Genomic DNA, 19,843 nt, shown 5'->3' with positions numbered 1-19,843 from the left:
GAAGATAGGCTGAAAAAAATGTGACTGTTCAGCGTGGAGAAGAGAAGGCTCCAAGAAGACCTTATTGCCACTTTTTAATATCTGAAAGGGACCTACAGGAAGGCTGAGAAAGGACTGTTTGGAAGGGTTTGTAACAATAGGATGAGGGGCAATGGTTTTAAACTAGGGAAGCGCAGATTTAAGTTAGACATAAAGAGGAAGTTCTTGACAATGAGAGTCCTAAAATACTGGAACAGGTTTTCCAGGGATGTGGTTGGGGCCCCATCCCTGGAGACATTCAAGATCGGACTTGATGTGGCCCTGAGCAGCCTGATCTAGTTGAAAGTGTTCCTGCTCACTGCATGAGGGTTAGATAAGATGACCTTTGAGGATCCTTTCCAACCGAATGCAATATGTGAATGTCTGAAAATCAACATATTTAACATGCAATTCACTAAAATAGGTAAATTAGCAGATACAAGAAGTAAGGATGGATTTTTCAGACAGTATTATTGGTGCTATCTTCTAAGATATATGAAATATGAAACACAAAGAGACGTGATATTGATTTTGGGACATTGAATGATTATAACTGTTTCTGGGTAAACTAGCAGCCTTCTATCACAAACAGAAAAACAGTTAACTTACATAGGTGAAATCACAGTCATGTGGGCTTTGTTTGTTTGTTCTCTGGAATTAGGGAATTTACACACACAGTGAAACCCCACCCTGTATTCACAATAGATAAAAATCCATAAAAGGAAGATAATATCTCAAGATAGAGATTCTCTAAAAAAATTACCTTTTTTTAGATTTTTTAAAAATTATTATTACTAAGTACTAAATACAGTATTTACCTATCTCAGAAGCAGTCACTGTGATGTTGTACCAAGGCGTCTCTTCTCTGTCAAAGATTTTGGCAGTCTTAATGGTCCCAGTACTAGCATCAATGGTGAAATACCTATCTTCTTCTGTGTTATGATCAATTATATATCTATGAAGACATAAACCAATAAATATTCATTGTAGTCTGTATAATCCAAAGTAACAGAAAGCTACGTAAGAATATTACTTTCATGTTTTTTAGATCATATAAATTTTTTAAAACATCCTAAGAAACATTGCAGGTTATGAAGGCACTCAAAGTAACACCATTTTTCATTTAATTCATAATGTTATGCTAGCAGGTGATATTTTACACAGCAGTATGCAATCCCATCACTGGTAAGACACATATAACCATAAAATGGCAAAACAGAAAACAGAAAAGCATTAAGATTATTCCTCTGCTTATTTGCTTGTCCCTTCAAACAGTATACTCAGTTCTGGTATCTGTTTTGAATGATGTCTCTGACATGAAGTTGATGAGACAACATAAGCTGTTTTGAACATGACTGTTAACAGACTAGTAGCAAAAAGGGCTGATTCCAACAGCTGCAATTGATACTAGCCTAGAAGCACAGCTAAGCATCCCTACTTAACTCTCTTGGCTTCTGGGCACTTTTGCCTAGAGAAAGCAAAAGCTTTGAAGTGAGTAATGAAAACAAAGGGAGGGAACACAAAATAAGCGATTGACAATTTTTTTCTCAAAGTTGGAATAATTACAACAGCTTTTAAGAAATGAAGCCATTACAGGCCCTTTTCAAGCCTTCTTCAATAGCTTCAGACTTGATGGAAAAAAACAGGAAAAAGATTCTTAGTCTGTTATATAGCATAATTGTTTTTCCTGTTAATCAGCCCTGCTTTGATCCTGTGAAATTTTTAATATATGGAAACCAAAAATAAGGCTATTTAGTATTTGTAGACAGTAGCTTAAAAATTTCAAATTGGATTTAAATGAGAAGGAAACTTAAAGCAGTAAGAATACGTACTGTTTGTGTGTGTGTGATTTACAAAACAGGCTCTGAGTACAGAAATAAAACCAACAAGTATCTGTTCAAAACATAAAGCTTGTGCAGAAAAAATAAAACTTGATTCTGTTATGAATTGTGACTACCTGACACTTAATTTTCATAGGCTTTTGTTTTTAAATAAGACAATAAATCAATTATTTAAATGTATTCTAGAAATGTCCAAAGCTCTCAAGTTAAAAAAAGCCAGTATTGTATGAATAATTTCAATTGCATTTTCTGTGTCATTAGTGGAAAGAAAGTGATCTTGAACTAAATTATTATTATACTAATATTTATACTTCCAATGACAAAAGAATAACAAAACCTGTTTCTAATTTATCAGCAGTAGCATGTCCCACTTGTTCTAACTTTTACATACCTTTACAGACATAGTGAAACATTCACAGCTAGGCAGTATTTTTCTTAGAATCAATAAATAAAAGAGTAGCCCTTTCTTATGCTCTTCCATTATTATAAACACAGAATCATTTTGGTTAGAAAAGACCTTTAACGTAATCAAGTGCAACTATTATGTAACTACCATGTCTGGCACTAAACCCTGTCCCTTAGCTACACATCTGTGACTTTTAAACAGTTCCAGGCATGGAGACTCAACCACTTTCCAGGGGAGCCTATTCCACTGTTTGATAACACTTTCAGTGAAGAAATTTCTTCTAATATCCAATCTAAATCTCTGCTGGTGCAACTTGAGACCATTTCCTCTCCTCCTATCACTTGTTGCTACAGACACCAACACCTACCTTCCTGTGATATCCTTTCAGATACTTACAGAATAATAGCATCATAGAATTGCTCTGGTTGGAAGAGATGTCTAAAATCATGAAGTCCAACTTTCAACCTAAGACCACTGTGGCCATTAAACCACATCCTGAAGTGCCAAGTCCACACATTTATTGAATACCTTGAGGGATGGTGACTCCACCACTTCCCTGGGTAACCTATTCCAATGCCTGACCACTCTTTCTGTAAATTTCCCCTGATCTCCAAACTAAACCTCCCCTGGAACAATTTCAGGACATTCCTTCTCCTCCTATCACCTGATACTACGGAGAAGAGACTAGACCTCCACCTCACTACAACCTCAGGTAGTTCTTGAGAGCAACAAGGTCTCCCTTCAGACCCCTCTTCTCCAGACTGAACAATCCCAGTTCCCTCAGCCACTCCACGTAAGACTTGTTCCCCAGACCCTTCATCAGCTTAGCTGCTCTTCTCTGGACATGCTCCAACAATTCAGTGTCCCCGTACTGAGGGGCCCAAAACCGAACACAATACTCAAGGTGTGGCCTCACCAGTGCTGAGTACATGGGCACAGACACTTCCCTACTCCTGATGACCACTCTATTCTTGATCCAAGCCAGGATGCTGTTGGCCTTCTTGGCCACCTGAGCACACTGCTGGCTCATGGTCATATTGCTGTTCACCAGCACCCCTAGGTCCTTTTCTGCCAGGATGCCATCCAGCCACTCTGCCCAAAGCCTTCAGTGTTGCGTGGGGCTGTTGTGGCTGAGTGCAGCATCCAGCACTTGGCTTTGTTAAACTTCATCTGATTGACCTCAGCCCATTGAACCAGCCTGTCCAAATCTCTTTGCAGAATCTTCCTGTCCTCAAGCAGATCCACACTCCCACCCAATTTAGTGGATGGCCTCTGAAGGGACTATGTCAGTCAGGCTCCTGAATCTGCCGTAGGGAAGTCCCCCTCTTTACTTCCCTGAGAAGTAAAAACGCTATCATTTTTTGGTCACTATTCCCAAGATGTCTTCCAACCAATACATCCCCCTACAAGTTCTTGGACTTCCTCTTAATTTTTACTCATAGACATTCAACCCTATCAGCACTGTCACTAAGCATTAGACACTTCTATCACTCCCTGATATAGAGGGCCACTCCACCACCTCTCTTTCATTGCCTGGCTTTTCTGAAAAGTTGGTATCCATTAATTGCAGCACTCCAGTCTTGTGAGTGATGGCCACTATGTCATAGTTGTCTCACAGCACAATGGTTTCCAGTTTCTCCTGCTTCTTACCCATTCTGTGTGGATTAGTATGGATGTATTTCATCTGAGCTAATGGTGTCAGCACCTTTTTAGGGAGACTGACCCTGGTTCCCACCAGACTGTTCACAGATGCTTACACAGTGACCCCTCTATCAACTCCTTTGTCTTTAGTGACACGTGGATCACTATCCACCCCACCCCCCCCTCCACTGATGTGACCAACTCCCAAATCTCACTAGCATACTGTCCCACAGGTATCAGCATGCCATTTCTAGGTTTCTCTCTAGGAAGTCCAATTGCATCCCCAGTTGTAGGGAGTGATAAGGTCTCTCCTTAGACTTCTTTTCTCCAGACTAAACAACCCCAGGCCTGTTCTTCTCTGTTAATCTAGATTCCTCCTTTGAGTATCATATCTAAAGCAGCAATTTGCACTGCTGTAGTTCCCAGCCTTCATGAATGTCTCTGTGAGACAAGCTAGAGAAGATATTCCCATACAGTAGGAAAAGTAGGAATGCTAGTCTAAAGCACTGCTCCCAAACACTCTAAAAATATTTTGTACAAAAAACTCCCTTGGAAGAGCCACTCATTTTTGTCATGTAGAAGAGGACATTTAGAATAAGTTTCATTGTATTTATATTGCTTAAGGTTTTACATCTTTAAAAATATTAGCCACTGATTTATCTACAAATTGAGAATAGATACCAGGTATATCCATAAATGTAGCATACTCCAGAACCAACAATGCTGTACTTAGGCTTCTAAATTTATTTCATTTAGTCAAAAATTTACTTTCAGCATGATAATAGTGGAAATAAAGATATTCACACCTTCTTCTCCTATCCTTCCCTCCACCTCTACTGAGCTGCTTTTCAGTGCTTTGTCTAGACCAGAAAAAGCTATGTTGCAAGTTCTGAATTTCAAAGAATTACTTTAAAAATTAATTTTCACCTTAATTCAGTTGACTGATTCTTCTTACTTAGAGTGCATTCATTTTTTTTTAATATTCATTGATGATTTTCATTAAGAGATATTTACTCATGACAATATTGTGCAAATTAGAACACTTAACTATTAAATCAGCATATCTGATTTGCATGGCACATGTTACAAAGAGACTTAGTAACAAGACATAACCAGATAAACAGCTCTCCATAGTCTATTTATGTCCAAACCAGCAACAGAAATGAGTCTTAAAGTAACTGCATTAACAGAGATCACAAATATAGCAAATCTATTAGTCACACTATCTGAAGAGAATCTGAGGGAAATTAAATACAAACCTCTATCCTGCTAGCACTGGCTTATTCAGCATATGCCACCTTTTTATTAGGTGGAGTCACTCAAACGAATGGCATTTCCAGCTTCCATCCATGTCATTATTCCTGCTTCTGACCAAAGCAAGACAGTGGCTCCTGTGATTTCATTCCTCAATTCCTGTCTTTTACTGAAGCAGTGGTTCAGTGGCAACAGATATTCCCACTATTTTTATTGAAATCTAAATGCCTTTGTGTGAATTAGGAAATGCAGACAAATATACAAGCAAACAGGCCTTAGGCAGAAGGGCTCTCTAGACATATAAATCAGTTATTAAAGTAGTCAGGCTCTAATAATACAAAGACTGATTAAAAATTGAGAAAGTTTTAAAAGGAGCTAATGCAGTTTAAGAATCATGAAATCATAGAATGGTAGGGGTTGGAAAGAACCTCTGAAGATCATCAACTCCCCTGCCAAAGCAGAATCATCCGGGGCAGGTCACACAGGAACATAAATGATTTCCAAACCTTTTAGGAGGGCTTCTGAAGCTAAAACCACCTCACACGTTTCAGGCTCAGCCAACAGACAAGCTCAATGAAGCCACTCTATACAACCACATTTTCAGAATATTTCTCCCTAAACTATTCAATCTTAAAATAATATTAACATCATTTTGTCACCTGACAGAGAAGTTGCAGAGTCTGCTACTATTCTAGGGTCTCTCTCCTGTTATTGTGCCTTAAAGAAGAGCCTGAATTTTTAAAATAGTTTTGAGGGGTGTTTTGTTTGGGGTTTTTTTGTTGGTGGTTTTTGTTTATTTGTTGTCTTTAATCAAACCTTTAGCTTATCCTTTCATTGTGGTATTTTTATTTATTATCCTATTTACCAGCTGCAAATAAGATGTCTGTTAGAAATTTCTACCCTGGCTACAAAACTGCTATTGCTAGTGAACTTCTAAAATCACATTACAGACAGATCTGGATTCACAGGTCATAGACCTCTTTGGGCTGTTGTAATGAGACACAGGTAAACAGCCAGTTCCCTAATAACAAAGTGAAACTTATTACCAAGAAACACTTTAAAAAGATCATGGGAAGAAGCTAGATTTTCTGAAAAACCAATTACTCACACCATCTAATGATGTCAGTTAGAAATCAAACACCATTATAAGAAAATATGTCGAGCTGAAAATTTAATCAAAAATACCTTCTCAGAGAGAGATGCTCAGACTAAAAAGCATAGAGATATGTTCTTCTTCTGAAAAATAACTTAGAAAAAAGAAATATAAGCAACAACTGCACAGGGTGAGGAAGGGAGGTATATCCAGACAAACACTGAGAAAACTGATCAGCTGCAACTCTCTGTATATGATCAGCTGGAGAACAACAAGAAAACAGCCCATGGTGGGACATAATCCTCATGCATGGCTTTCATCTTCTCTCTGCCTCCTCATGAGTCTAGAAACCAGCAGCAGCCCTTGGAAGCCAAATGAGACAGTGGGGAGACATTCTGTTGCCATCACTGTCTTGCACTACACTACCTCTCTTCCAAACACAATTTATTTCCCTGTAGCTCAAACTTCTTAAGGAGAGAAAAGCAATTATGAAGTGTGATTCTGCCAATACAACAGGTAACCAATTTTCTCCCTGCAGCATGTCTGGTAGATTTAAGATACATTAGATGTTCCAGTTCTCAGTAGAAGACTGCTACTGAGAACTACAGCCTTCAATCGTGCTTTCTAGTTATAAAAATGAAATACATTTGAAAAGAGTTTGGAGAAGATAATCTCTCTGCTTACCATTCCTTTGCTTTTTTTACAGACAAGCATAGCATAACTTAGAGAAAAATACTGTTCTTCTTGGAGTATTTGCAGGATCTCAGTTTAATACACAGTTGCCAATGAGTTAGCTTTGTCCCTGGCTGCCAGTTGACATCCACCAGCTGATCGACAGTACCTTGTTGTCTCCCTTACTGGACTCATGGCTCACTTCTCATACCAAAATCTCATCTCAGCAGAAGTGGCATCATTCCCTCTCATTGCCCTGGAGAAGTGAGGTGGCAGATCCTAGGAAGTATAGGAGAGTTGCAAGCAGTGAATCACTGCCTCCTAGCAAAACCTCTGAGATGCAACTGCTGCTGGTTTGCATTTCCTATACAAGTTGTCTGCCTGCTCCTGTTTGCATTCCCTTTCCATGTGCATTGCTAGCACACTGCTCACCTTAGGCACTGCAAAATGGGAATGCTGTTTCATTTGATGGAAATGAGCCACTTCTGTACACCCATCTTTTCTAGTTGACTATCTGTCTGTGTGTGTTTGACATTAATCATGATTTCCAGCTAATTCTAATAGTAAATGTAGTCTAGGAACAGCCCACACCCTTAGAGGTAAAATTAAGAAGTCAAAGCAAGATCATAGAGTGATAGAATTATAGAATGGCTTGGGTTGGAAGGGACCTCCAAAGGTCATCTACACCTCTCTCCTCATTTTCAAATCTTTGTTGATATAACAATCCCTCTCTAGCCTTCCCCTAGGCCTCCTTCAGGTACTGGAAGGGTGCTACTACTTCTTCCCAGAGAATTCTCTTCTCCAGGCTGAAGAGCCCTAGCTCCCTGACACTGTCCTGGTAATAGAGTTGCTCCAGCTACCTGATCATTTTCATGGCCCTCCTCTGGACCTGCTCCATCAGGTTCATGTCCTTCCTATACTGAGGTCTCCAGATCCAGATGCAGTACTCCAGGTGAGGTCTCACCAGAGCAAAATAATGTGGCAGAATCACCTCTCGGGATCTGCTGGCCACATTTCTTTGGATGAAGCCTAGGACGCAATTGGCCTTCTGGGCTGCAAGTGCACACTGTTGGCTCATGTCTAGCTTCTCATCCACCAGTATGCCCAAATTCTTTTTTGCAGGGCTGCTCTCAATTTCATCATCCCTCAGCCTGCATCGATATGGCAGATTGCCCCGACCTAGGTACAGGACCTTACACATTGCATTATTGAACCTCATGAGATTCTCCTCACCCCACCCTTCCACCTGTCCAGGTCCCTCTGGATGGTTTGTCTTATTTTCCTGACTTTATGAATCACTTCAGAGGATTACAAATGTCCAAATGTATTTCAAGTGTTGATGGCAGAACTGTTCTATCAAATCTGCTTTTTATTCAGAGATTAACGTTCAGTTCCAATGCTGCTAAGAAATAAAGTGCAGTCAGTGTTAGGTGAAAATGAAATCTTTTTCCTACAATGATTTACCAGCTAAAGAATAGTATTCTGTTTACATATTATCTCTTTCCACACACACCTCCCCCTTCATACTAAAGACTAAACCAAATAAAATCAAGAGAGAGAGATTTATTCCTATTTATTTGAGTTGAACTGCCCTATCAAAAAGCTACACTACATTACAGAGGGGTTCATATATGAAGACTGACTCCTGAAATCATAAAAGAAATTTAAATAGTGAATGCATTCTCAGGTTAGTGGAAATAAAAGATTTCCTGGCATGAAAAGCCAGAGTCACCATGTAAGGTTATTTGTGAGTGTTTTCTCTCAGAACTCTAAGTGAGGGAGGTAGTTCTGGTTGCTCTGACCACCATCTTGAGCTGGATGCTTCCTAGTCTGAACAGCTGTCAGAACAGTTTACCAGTTCCTACAAGAGATGGATGTTTTTGTTAGTGGGAGGACAGGGACACCTAGCTTGACAAGAATAAAAAATAACTTGATGCATCAAGGAAAAAAAAATCAGTAACATCTCCCAGCTCAACACCATAAAAAAAAATTTTAAATGCTCCCTCTCTGTGCAGAGAGATAGAGAATCAGAGAAGAAAATGGAGAAAAATTCCCCGCTGTCTCCAGTCATACAAAATAAGTTTGCTCTTTTTCTATTTATTGACATTCTTAGACAAGAATAATACTGGAGGAATAGAGAAAGCAAATGAATGAAGGAGATCAGATGGAGGGGGAGGACAGCTCTTCTCTGATAATGAACTGTGAGCCATTCATGTACCTCAGGAAGATATATGTGTATCTCTGTAGATCACAAAGTTCTGATCGTGTCATGTTTTGAGGGTCTGAGCAGAACGGAGGAGAGATGTCTGCTTTTGCTTCCACAAGTGCAGGGATGGTAGGGAGGGACAGTCACTCTGCTCAATGGCACTGATCTCAGCAGGCTGACCTAAGTACAGCAACCTGTGCTAAGGGCAGAAGAAAATTAACTCTCCTTCATTTACTCACCAACTGAAGTGTATCTATGCCAATGCACAGAGCATGAGTAATAAGCAAGAACAACTTGAAGCTATCATCCGTCAGGAACACTGTGATATTATTGCCCTGGTGGAAACATGGTGGGATGAATCCCATACCTGAGGTGCTGTGTTGGATGGCTATAGGCTCTTCAGAAAGGATAGGCCCAGAAGGAGAGGTGGTGAGGTGGCTTTGTGTGTTAGGGAAGGTCTCGACTGTCTGAAGCATGCTGATGATGGTGATGATAGGGTTAAATTCTTGTGGGTAAGAATCAATGGAAAGGCCAACAAGGCAGATGTCATGATGGGGGTATGCTATATACCACCCAGTCAGGATGAGGAGGTTGATGAAGTGTTTTACAGGTGTCTGGGGAAAGTCTCAGAATCGCTAGCCCTTGTTCTTGTGGAAGACTTCAGCTTACCAGATATCTGTTGGAAATACAATAAAGACAGGAAGCAGTCCCAGAGGTTCTTGGAGCATGTGGAAGATAACTTCCTAATACAGCCAGTGAATGAGCCAGCAATAGATGGCTCTCTACTAAATCTCTTTTGTAAACAGAGAAGGACTAGTAGGAGACGTAAAGGTTGGTGGCTGTCTTGGACAAAGTAACCATGAGATGGTGGAGTTTTCAATTCTTAGTGAAGTTAGGAGGGGAGTCAATAGAACTACATCCTTGGACTTCCAGAGGGTGGACTTCAAATTGTTTAGGAGGCTGGTTGATGGCACCCCCTGGGAGGTGGTCCTGAAGGACAAAGGAGTCCAGGAAGGCTGGACATTCCTCAAGAGGGAAATCTTCAAGGCATAGGAACATGCTCTACCCATGCTTCATAAAATGAGCTGAGCTGAGAAAACCATCCTGATTGAGTAGAGAGCTTTGGGTAGAACTCAGGATTCACCCAGGGGCACTTGAGGAGCTAGCAGATGTGCTCACCAAGCCACTCATCGTTATCTGTCAACAGTCCTGGCTAATCAAGGAGGCCCCAGCTGACTAGACTAGCAAATGTGTTGTCCATCTAAGAGAAGGGCTGAAAGGATGCTGTCAGCCTGTCAGTCTGACCTCGGTGCCAGGAAAGGTTATGGAGCAGGTCATCCTGAGTGCCATCACACAGCACACACAAAACAACCAGGTGATCAGGCCCAGTCAGCAGGGGTTTATGAAAGGCAGGTCCTGCCTGACTAACATGATCTCTTACAATAAAGTGACCCACCTAGTGGATGAGGGAAGTACTGTGGACATTGTCTACCTGGACTTTAGTGGACCTGGTGCTTAGGGACATGGCTTAGTTTGGACCCTTCAGTGCTGGGTCAAAGGTTGGACTGGATCATCTTTGAAATCTCTTCCAACCATATACATTCTGTGATTCTGTTACTGGTCTGACTAAACAGGGAGCTCTTGCAGGGGCTCATTAAAAAATAGAGAGTTTGCCACCTTTGGAAAGAGGGCCAGTCAACTCAAGAATAGTACCAGGATCTAGTTGTCATGAAAAGAGAACATCAGAAAGGCAAAAGCCCATCTAGAACTCAACCTGGCCGCTGCCATGGGGGATAACAAAAAAGGTTTTTACAAATACATTAACAACAAAAAAAAGCCAAAGAAAATGCCCACCCTTTAATGGGTGCAGAGGGGGAAAATTGCTATGGAGGATGAGGAAAAGGCTGATATACTTAATGACTTCTTTGCTTCAGTCTTTAATAGTCAGACCCATTATCCTCAGGGTACTCAGCCTTCTGATAGGAATGGAGAACAACATCAACTCCCCATAATCCAGGAAGAAGCAGTTAACGACCTGTTATGCTGCCTGGACACTCACAAGTCTTTGGGGATGGATTGGGTGCTGAAGAAGCAGGTGGATGACTTTGCTAAGCCACTCTCCCTCATCTATTAGCAGTACTAGTTAACAGGGGAAATGCCAGATGATTGGAGGCTTGTCAATATGACATCAATCTATAAAAAGGACTGAAAGGAGGATCTGGGGAACTACAGGCCTGTCAGCCTGACCTTGGTACTGGGGAAGAATATGGAGTGGTTCACCTTGGGTGCACTCACATGGCAAGTGCAGGATAACAGAGAGATCAGGCCCAGCCAGCATGGGTTCATGAAAGGTAAGTCCTGCTTGACCAAGATCATCTCCTTCTATGACCAGGTGACCCACCTAGTAAATGAGGGAAAGGCTGTGGAATTTGTCTGTGTGGACTTTAGTAAAACCTTTAACACCGTCTCCCACAGTATTCTACTCGAGAAACTTGCAGCCCTCGGCAGAGGTAGATGTACTCTTTTCTGGATTAAAAATTAGCTGGATGTCTGGGCCCAAAGAGTTGTGGCAAACAGAGTTATATCCAGCTGGCAGCCAGTCACAAGTAGTATCACCCAGGGCTTGGTATGGGGCCAGTTCTCTTTAATATCTTTATTAACTATTTGGATGAGGGGATCAAGTGCACCATCAGCAAGTTTACAGGTGACACTAAATTGATCGGGAGCATTGATCTGATTGAGGGTAGAAAGGCACTGCAGAAAGATCTGGACAGGTTAAATTGATGGGCTGAGGTCAATGGAATGAGGTTTAACACAATCAGGTTTAACAGGCTGCCCAGGAAGGTGGTGGAGTTGTTCAAGAAGTGTGTAGATGTGGAGCTTCAGGATATATTTAGTGGTCATGGTAGTTGAGTTATGGTTGGACTTGATGATCTTGAAGGTCTTTTCCAACCTTAATGATTCTATGAAAATTAACATGACTTTCTAAAGGCTGATGCCAGAAAGTATTAAACTTATGTCTACCTTGTACTATCAATGCAGCAAAGTTTAAAATAAGTTTCCCTGCCTGATGCAGGAATTGCAGAACAATGTCCGACACCACATAAATTGTTACAGTCCTAAGTGCTTGTCATTCATTGATTTTTTCAGTATTCTATCTGAAAGAAAAGAAGAGAAACCTGTCAATTTAAATTGAACTAGTGTAAGGCAACTTTGAATTCATTATAGTGTTTAGATACCAGGTATGGTGTTGGAAAGTGCATTGTTATACAAATTCTATCTATACATCTATCATAACCATCATGATACATCATCCATTATAAGGCAATACCATAAGACCACTAGAAAAGTGAGATGCCAGAGTCAGGCCTGAGCTTGTACTTGTATTCTTCACTAACTTAGTACAAAACTAACACTCAAATATTTGCAGGGAAAAAAAAAAAAGAAAGAAAAACAAAGTTTATTTTTACTTTCCTGATTTGTGTTTGCTGGTTTTTTATTGTTTTGTGGTTAGTTTTGTTGTTTTGCTTTTCCCAGAATAAAAGCAATTGTTCTCTACAAAAGAAAACCATGTGCACCTTTATGCTGCTTCTTTATTTCTTCTGTGTTCTATTGCTTTTTTTTAGCAGTAGTGTCAAGAGTGTGGTGAACAAAGACATTCATTTTCTAGTGATATTAGGAAGGTACTAAGACTACAGTTTACTATGGCTAATCAAATTCAGCCCTAACAAATAAAATTCACTGTATACTATAATTAATAGATTGCAGATTGTTATGGATCAAACAAAAAAAAAATTTAATTCCAATGTAGTAATATAACAAAACCTAATAACCCTTCCAAGAATCCAACAATAAATAAGGTTATTCTTAACCAAGCTATGACAGAAATCATTCTGAACAGCAAAAATGCTGATACTTACTGTTTGACACTAACATTACACACAGAGTGCTGATCAGTACCTTCACCCTTTTACCAGGAATCTTTGGTTAAATACCATGAGGAGAGACCATTCCTGCTCAGAAATGCAAATAACCTATGACAAACATAAGTGGGAGTAAGAAATGTCCAGAGGGGACAGAGACCCTGTCATTAGTGCTCAAAACAGTGATTTGCCTCCTGTAACACTGCATGACAAATATTGCACAGCAGTAGGTGTGAACTGTCTTAACAGTAGTTCTATAGCATTGTGACTTGTTTCTCAAAAACCATTCTTATGACATTATAGTGTTAGCACAGACCTCCAGGTCACTGTCAGGACACTGTCAAACTGGAATCAAGTTAGTATGATCGAATTTGCTCATGGCATACAACTATTTTCACTATTACATCAGAGTTTCAGAAAGTATTATGGTCTTAAAACCATGCCTTTGTGATTTTTTGAATCACCAACTTAGATAAGACTCAGGGAACAGTAGCAACATTTTTTCTGAAAACCACTGGTTTTGTGAAAACCATTCCATTGAAAACAGATCAGATGCAATCAGAAAGCTCCAGGGATCATCAGGAATGTGTGTTGTGGATAGATGGACACAAGAATCACCTATAGGAAGATGGCAAGGTTTCAACAGGCACTACAGCAGACCTGGGCTCCTCCCAATGCACATATGGAACTTGCCAATTAAAAGCTGTTTTCACTCCTAATCTCCACAGAAGATTTCTGTGTATGGATTCAGGAAGAAAAATTATAATTTCTAAGTAAGTATGGAGAGATTTAAAAAGAATGACATGTTAAAATAAAATTATAATTAAGGTGTTTAATAGCCATGCTTTCTTTAATATGTCATGGGAAACTCTTAAGACCCACTTGTGCACCAGATACTATTACAAAACATGACTTAACTCTGATCTTTTGGGGCAGTGAAAGATTTTTGGTATGGAAACCAACTACACTTGTCACAAAGCAATGGAAGGGGATTAAATTCTCATGAGTGTTCCAACAAGCCAGTAATCCCTGGGAATAAATTCAAATTTAAGATGTTTTCCATTGATTTAGAATACAGCTTTTAAAGTAAATAGCTATTTTTAAAACTACTAAAAAATTTAATATTAAAAAAAATACAGGATGAAGGTTAAATATAATTATTTTATGCTATGATTGTTTGCTTTTAATATTTGAAAATAATAAACATTTATTTCAAAATACAGCATTTTAAAAAGTTTTGAAAACATGTTTCTATTGGAAGAGAAAAAAATGTTAAAACCAAAATTCCTTTAAAACATCCCAAATTGCCAACAAAGTAGTGTCTGAATAAAATAAACTTCTAATTCGTCATTACAGAGGTTCTTTTGGTGGAGCTGAAAAAGTAGAATACTAGTACAAGCACTAGCAGAATCTCAGTGCCCTCTGAAGACTGCTCCACTCAGGGACGAGCTGAAATCACTGATGAAATTGTAGTGAGGAAATAAGGACATAAAAGCCTTCAGCTCCCTCTCTACTTATAACAGAGGAGGTTGTTTATTACCTTTGGGTCTAGCTCTAAAAACTTTTTACAACAGACTTCCCTCCAGCATTGTTAATTAGTGGTAACTACCCTACTAACCATTATTCTGGTTATGAGAATCATTCTTGTCACCAAAACAAACAGTAACTTAATCAGGCAGTGAACAAATCACAGCACTATATCTCATTTAGTGACTGGACAGCCAAGAAACGGTTACAACAGTGTGGTCTTAATGTTTTATCAACATGATACACAGTAATGAGTGTCTTCATAAAGTAGAAAGTACACACAAGTAAATAAGAAAACCTGTTAAGGAAATCACTGCTACATAGTTTGTACTGTAAACTCATAGCATTTGGAGATGTATCTGAGCCATTTTGCTGTGGAACAGCTACTCCATTACCCCACACAGATCAGCTGTGTAATTCCTCTCTGTAGCTATCTTTTCTGGGGATGGTGAGATCTGTGCTTTCTGAAAAAAATTACATTGAAACTTAATGGCTTAATTTTTATAATCACTATTTTTATTTGAATGAACTAGGAATTCTGTGGAAACGAAGAAGAGATGTTATCTCATTACGCTCAGACCATCTTTCAGATTCAGTAAGGTTTCAGATGAGCAGTGAAGGCATTTCTTGCAAACCAGCACAGAAGGGTGTAAGAGTGCTGTGTGCATGCTTCTGAGAAAAGCAGCCTTTTCTGAGCTGGTCCTTTGCTCACCACCATGAGCAGAGCATGGGGCACCACCCTTCATATGGTGGACTAGCAACTCAGCTCAACTGGCCTGGCCTGCTTCTCAGGTTGTGTGTCACTCCCAACACAGAGTTTCCCAAGCCAGGGCAATCTTGAAACAACACAAAGCCATTCTGCAAAGTGCCAGTGTTTGTGTGTGTAGTGAAGTGACAAAAGAAGGATTAAAATTATCTATTCCCAAGCAGTCTTTCTCCTCCCTCAGGAAGAGACTCAAGAACAACCTGAGGGCAAACCAACCCAGCTTAGGGCCTCTTCAGAGTTCCATGCACCAATGTCAGTCCAGGCTTTAGAAGATCAACGTTTTCATAAAAAGCCTGCACACTGGCTAATGGCTTTCACTGTCAGTTCCACCAACATGGATAAAACCTGCCTAGAGAGTGGACCCTGTCACAATACAATGATATGTCAAGAATATCTAAACTGCTGCTGTCCTTGCTGAAACTGTCCCACATGCAGCTGAGGACTGTCTCCTTTTTTTTAAGACTATCAAAATACTTCCTTCCTAGTATGACACATATTAATTTAATTTTCAAATGGTGGTGTAACTGCTTGCTTCTCAGCACTTTTCATTGCCCTAGACCTTGCAACTGGAGATGAAGTGACATACCCTTAGCAGGATGAACTGACATGCATTATTACACCTATTCTGGTCTTCTGATACTCCTCTAAAACTGAAGCATATTATAAAATAATGGCTTCCCCTTTAAACCAAATTTTGCAAAAAAATTATGCTGCTTGTCTATGAGGAAAGTGTGTGTAAACCAGTTCCTGTTTTACACAAGCACATGGGACAACTACAATGTGGGAAATATATAGAGGGCCAGCACAGTAACGGTATGGCAGGGAAAAAACATCATGTGATACTGAACAGATTTACACCTGCTGGCAGAATACTGAATAGTGATGTATGCCATTTTATATGATGTGGCAACATATAGTGGCCTTGTCAGTGGGCCATTTGGAGAGGTGCTGTTAGAGGAACTAGTGCACACAGACCTTTATTCAAAACCATGGCTAGACAGCAATTTTAGTGCTAACCAACACAGGACTGAAGATCACATTATTAAACCTAATTCACAGAGAGTGATCATGACAGTGTTCTGACTTATGTTTCCCTTTATGTACTAAAACAAAACTGTTTCATACAGCCTAGATCTCACTAACTCTAGCTAGTGGAATTCAATCATGAACTTACAATACCTTACTAAATTGTTGGCTGTGTCAGGATCTTGTGCTGTTACTGTGCCAACAGCAGTCCCAATCTTCGCATTTTCATAAACTTCCATGACATAGGAAGGCATAGTGAAGAGGGGAGGTTCATCCACATCGCCAACAATGATCTTCAGCATTGTTACGTCCTTGAACGGTCCCAAATGTGAAAACCGGAAATCAAGGTGAGTATTGGCTCCTTCTATGTTAAGTGTATATGATTTCTTTTTTTCATAATTGAGTGGCTGTTGGGAAAAAAAAAAAATCAATGACATTCTGTGCTTTAGTTTAGCTTGCTAGCAAGCTAACTACATCTTACTACTTAAGCTACACTTCTTCATGTTACTGGAAAAGAACAATATTCTTACAGCCGCTGCCATACTTGAAGCAGAGGGATGAAGAAGGATGGATTTAGGTTTTATCTACAACAGAACCATGGGTAAAGTAGAGTTTTGGAGAAAACTCAAGAGTTCAGAATAAGCCTCAGGTTCTTTTTTCATGATAATGTAAAGTCTCTGGATTTTATTACCTTTTGATCGTTATTGGTCAATGCTACGTACTGGAAAAGATAGAAATTGATGTATCCCAAATTAACTTAATTTCTTTCATTAACAAGTTTAATAGACTGAAATAGGGATAGCAAAATACCTTTGGGCATCTCTTGTCTTCAATCCTCAACTGAAAAAAAAAACAACTTCTTGCAGGAAAGCACTCAGATACCAAAAGAAACAGGGAATTAAGTACATAAGAATAGTGTAAATGTGCTTGTGTTCTTTTCTCACCACAAATGGTGCATCTCTGTATTCTAGACCATTTTCTTCTCAATTCTGCACCAGCAGAAATGAGACACAGCTCTTCAGCCTGTCTCATCATGCACTGCTGTGCTGCAGACGGATTATATGCCCGTAAATGGGAAAAAATATCTGCAGCTTTTATGCCTTTTACAGGGCCTAATGTTTGAATAAAACTCAATAGTTAAGTCAAATCCTCAGTTGTATTATGCACCAGAAGCATCACTGTCACTTTAGCATTGCCCTGTTATTAAATCAATAGATTTAAGAAGCTGGGGGTCTGACTCATCTGACACTTTCTTTCTTCAAAGTCTCATTTCCAGCCTTCTATTTAACACATGTGAAAATCTAATCTCCCTTGTTGAACTAACTTTGCTGACTTGATATATTTTAACTCTGCAGTAGTGTGCTATTACCCTGTCTTAGCAAGATATAAGACAAACATGATATAATCAACTCTCAAATCTGCCAGTGTAAGACAGTTACATTATGCAGTACAGGGGCGTAAAAGGACATTTAACTTAAAAGTATGCAAGTAATGAAGCTTCATTAGCACATACTGAATTAAGTAATATTTTTACTGGAAGCCTTTCCTATAGGTTGGATTCTTCAGTCTTACCAAAGTAAATTACTACTTTTCATAGAGACAACATTGAGAATTTCATGTGACAGTTATTTTTTCTATATATTGTCTGTCAGTTCAAATTACCAAAAAAGCTTTCTAAAAAAAAAAAAAAAAAGCTAAAAAAAATTAAATTGCTAATTTTCAAATGTGTTTTCATAGACTGATGAAGTGTAAGAAAAACAGTTCCTTACGATTTATATTTGTTATTCTTCGAGTTATCCTCTGTATATTGAAGGACAATTAATTCACTCTCTTAACTAATAGTATGAGGGTTTTTTTTGTATTTTTCTTTCTTTGTCTTCCTTTGCAAATTTACCATAACCCGATAATTTTACTGCTATAAAATATTTTTTAAAAAAGTCTAAGGAATGTAAAAATAAAAAATGCATAGACATGCAAATTTACCATAACCTGATAATTCTACTGCTATAATTTTTTTTAAAGGGTAAGTATACTAATCATTTAAATAAATCCACAAAGAAATACAAGTTCAATAAATTCTAACTCAAATGCTGTTTATTAATTTATAATGTGTTTCTGTTATGAGCAGGGCAATATTAAATAGTAATTTGTATTGCTCTGCAGCATATATATTCTAAGGTTAAACAAGTTTACAGTAGGATTCCATATTCTATGTTCCTTTTTTAATTTTATCCTGACAATGACTAGAAGAGCTTGTATAAGAATTAATTTCTCCCAGAAAACACACAAAGAATAACACAATCTTTTCTTTTTTTCATAGCTATTGAATTGTACAATACCAACACTACTCTTTTTTTTTCTAGAAATCCAAGAATAAACTGTCCAAATAATCAGAAAAAGTTAATATTCCATAGAAAAAACATTTCTTTAATTTTCTTTCCTCTTCTTCCATAAGGTCTCTGAATTAAAGACTCAGACATTGGAACATAAAAGAGCTTACTCTCCTGCATTGTGATTCAGAGAGGTCAAAAAACCCACTGTTTTAAACAGCATTTTATTTAGAAAGAAAAGACACACTATACTAAGGATAACTATTATCAGGGTAATAATTAGGGTCTTTTAAAAAAATATCCTTATTCTCTTTTGAGGAGAAGAAAGGAAATTTACAAGCAATGCAAGCACTGTGATATCTCACAACTCTGAACAAATCACAAGTCCAATTGTTGCATCATTTTTGAAGAAATATTAAGAAATTTAAATCTGTTTGTAATTTGAATTTACAGGACTGTATTTTGCTGGGCTTTCACTTAAACACTGTGAATGCTTTTAAATTGTCATGTATAGCCTCTCTAATCCTATGACAACAAATTCTCTCACAGACTCAAAGATTATTTTAGGTAACTACCTTACCAGTAGGAGGTTTTTCATTTGTTCATTTGTTTTTTAAATAATCTGTTAGTTGCAACATTCAGCTTAAAATAGCTAGGTATTATAGTTAAGCAAGAGTATGGGCATAAAAATGACAAAGCAAAATATTTTACATCTGCAAAGGAAATATTTCAAATATCCTACAAGATTCACAATAAAACTCATTAAAGTCCAAAGAAAAAAACATCAAGATGTGGTTCTGTCCTGTCTCTCCACTTGGTTCTCTCCAAGAAAAGCAAATCCTCAGATAAAAATGAAAGTACTACATGCAGTTCAAATGACCACTCACAAGGGTACCTGAAGAAGATTCACTATAACACATGTATAGTGTGGGTTCCACATGTGTGGAATTCAGGCAATAAAGGATAAACTTAAATATAGGTAGCAGTAGAAATATACGCACATATATATGTATATATTTAGGTTTAACCTAGGGATTCTATGCAAGGAAGATGAAGACTTTTTCAACACAAGTTACACAAACAGGACTTGGGGAAGACCCTCAGTTTCTAAGTTATGTTATTTTTTCCAGCAAAGCAATT

General features: G+C 38.6%; 1 protein-coding gene across 4 annotated transcripts in view; it reads right to left on the bottom strand.

Annotated features, from left to right (window-relative positions):
• Positions 1-19,843, bottom strand: part of CDH18 (cadherin 18) — a 110,867-nt gene that overhangs the window by 31,505 nt on the left and 59,519 nt on the right. For 3 of the 4 annotated variants that reach the window (XM_054381772.1, XM_054381773.1, XM_054381777.1), the window contains 2 exons: positions 16,527-16,780; positions 837-973 (listed from right to left, as the gene is read on the bottom strand). In XM_054381772.1, coding sequence (XP_054237747.1) covers positions 837-973; positions 16,527-16,780 — 391 coding nt within the window. Of the gene's footprint in view, positions 1-827; positions 974-16,526; positions 16,781-19,843 lie in introns of all 4 variants that reach the window. The other variant, XM_054381776.1, reaches the window with a different exon arrangement.

This window comes from Indicator indicator, chromosome 6, assembly GCF_027791375.1.
Source record: "Indicator indicator isolate 239-I01 chromosome 6, UM_Iind_1.1, whole genome shotgun sequence".
Lineage (NCBI taxonomy): Eukaryota > Metazoa > Chordata > Aves > Piciformes > Indicatoridae > Indicator > Indicator indicator.
This window is presented reverse-complemented; position numbering and strand designations above follow the sequence as displayed.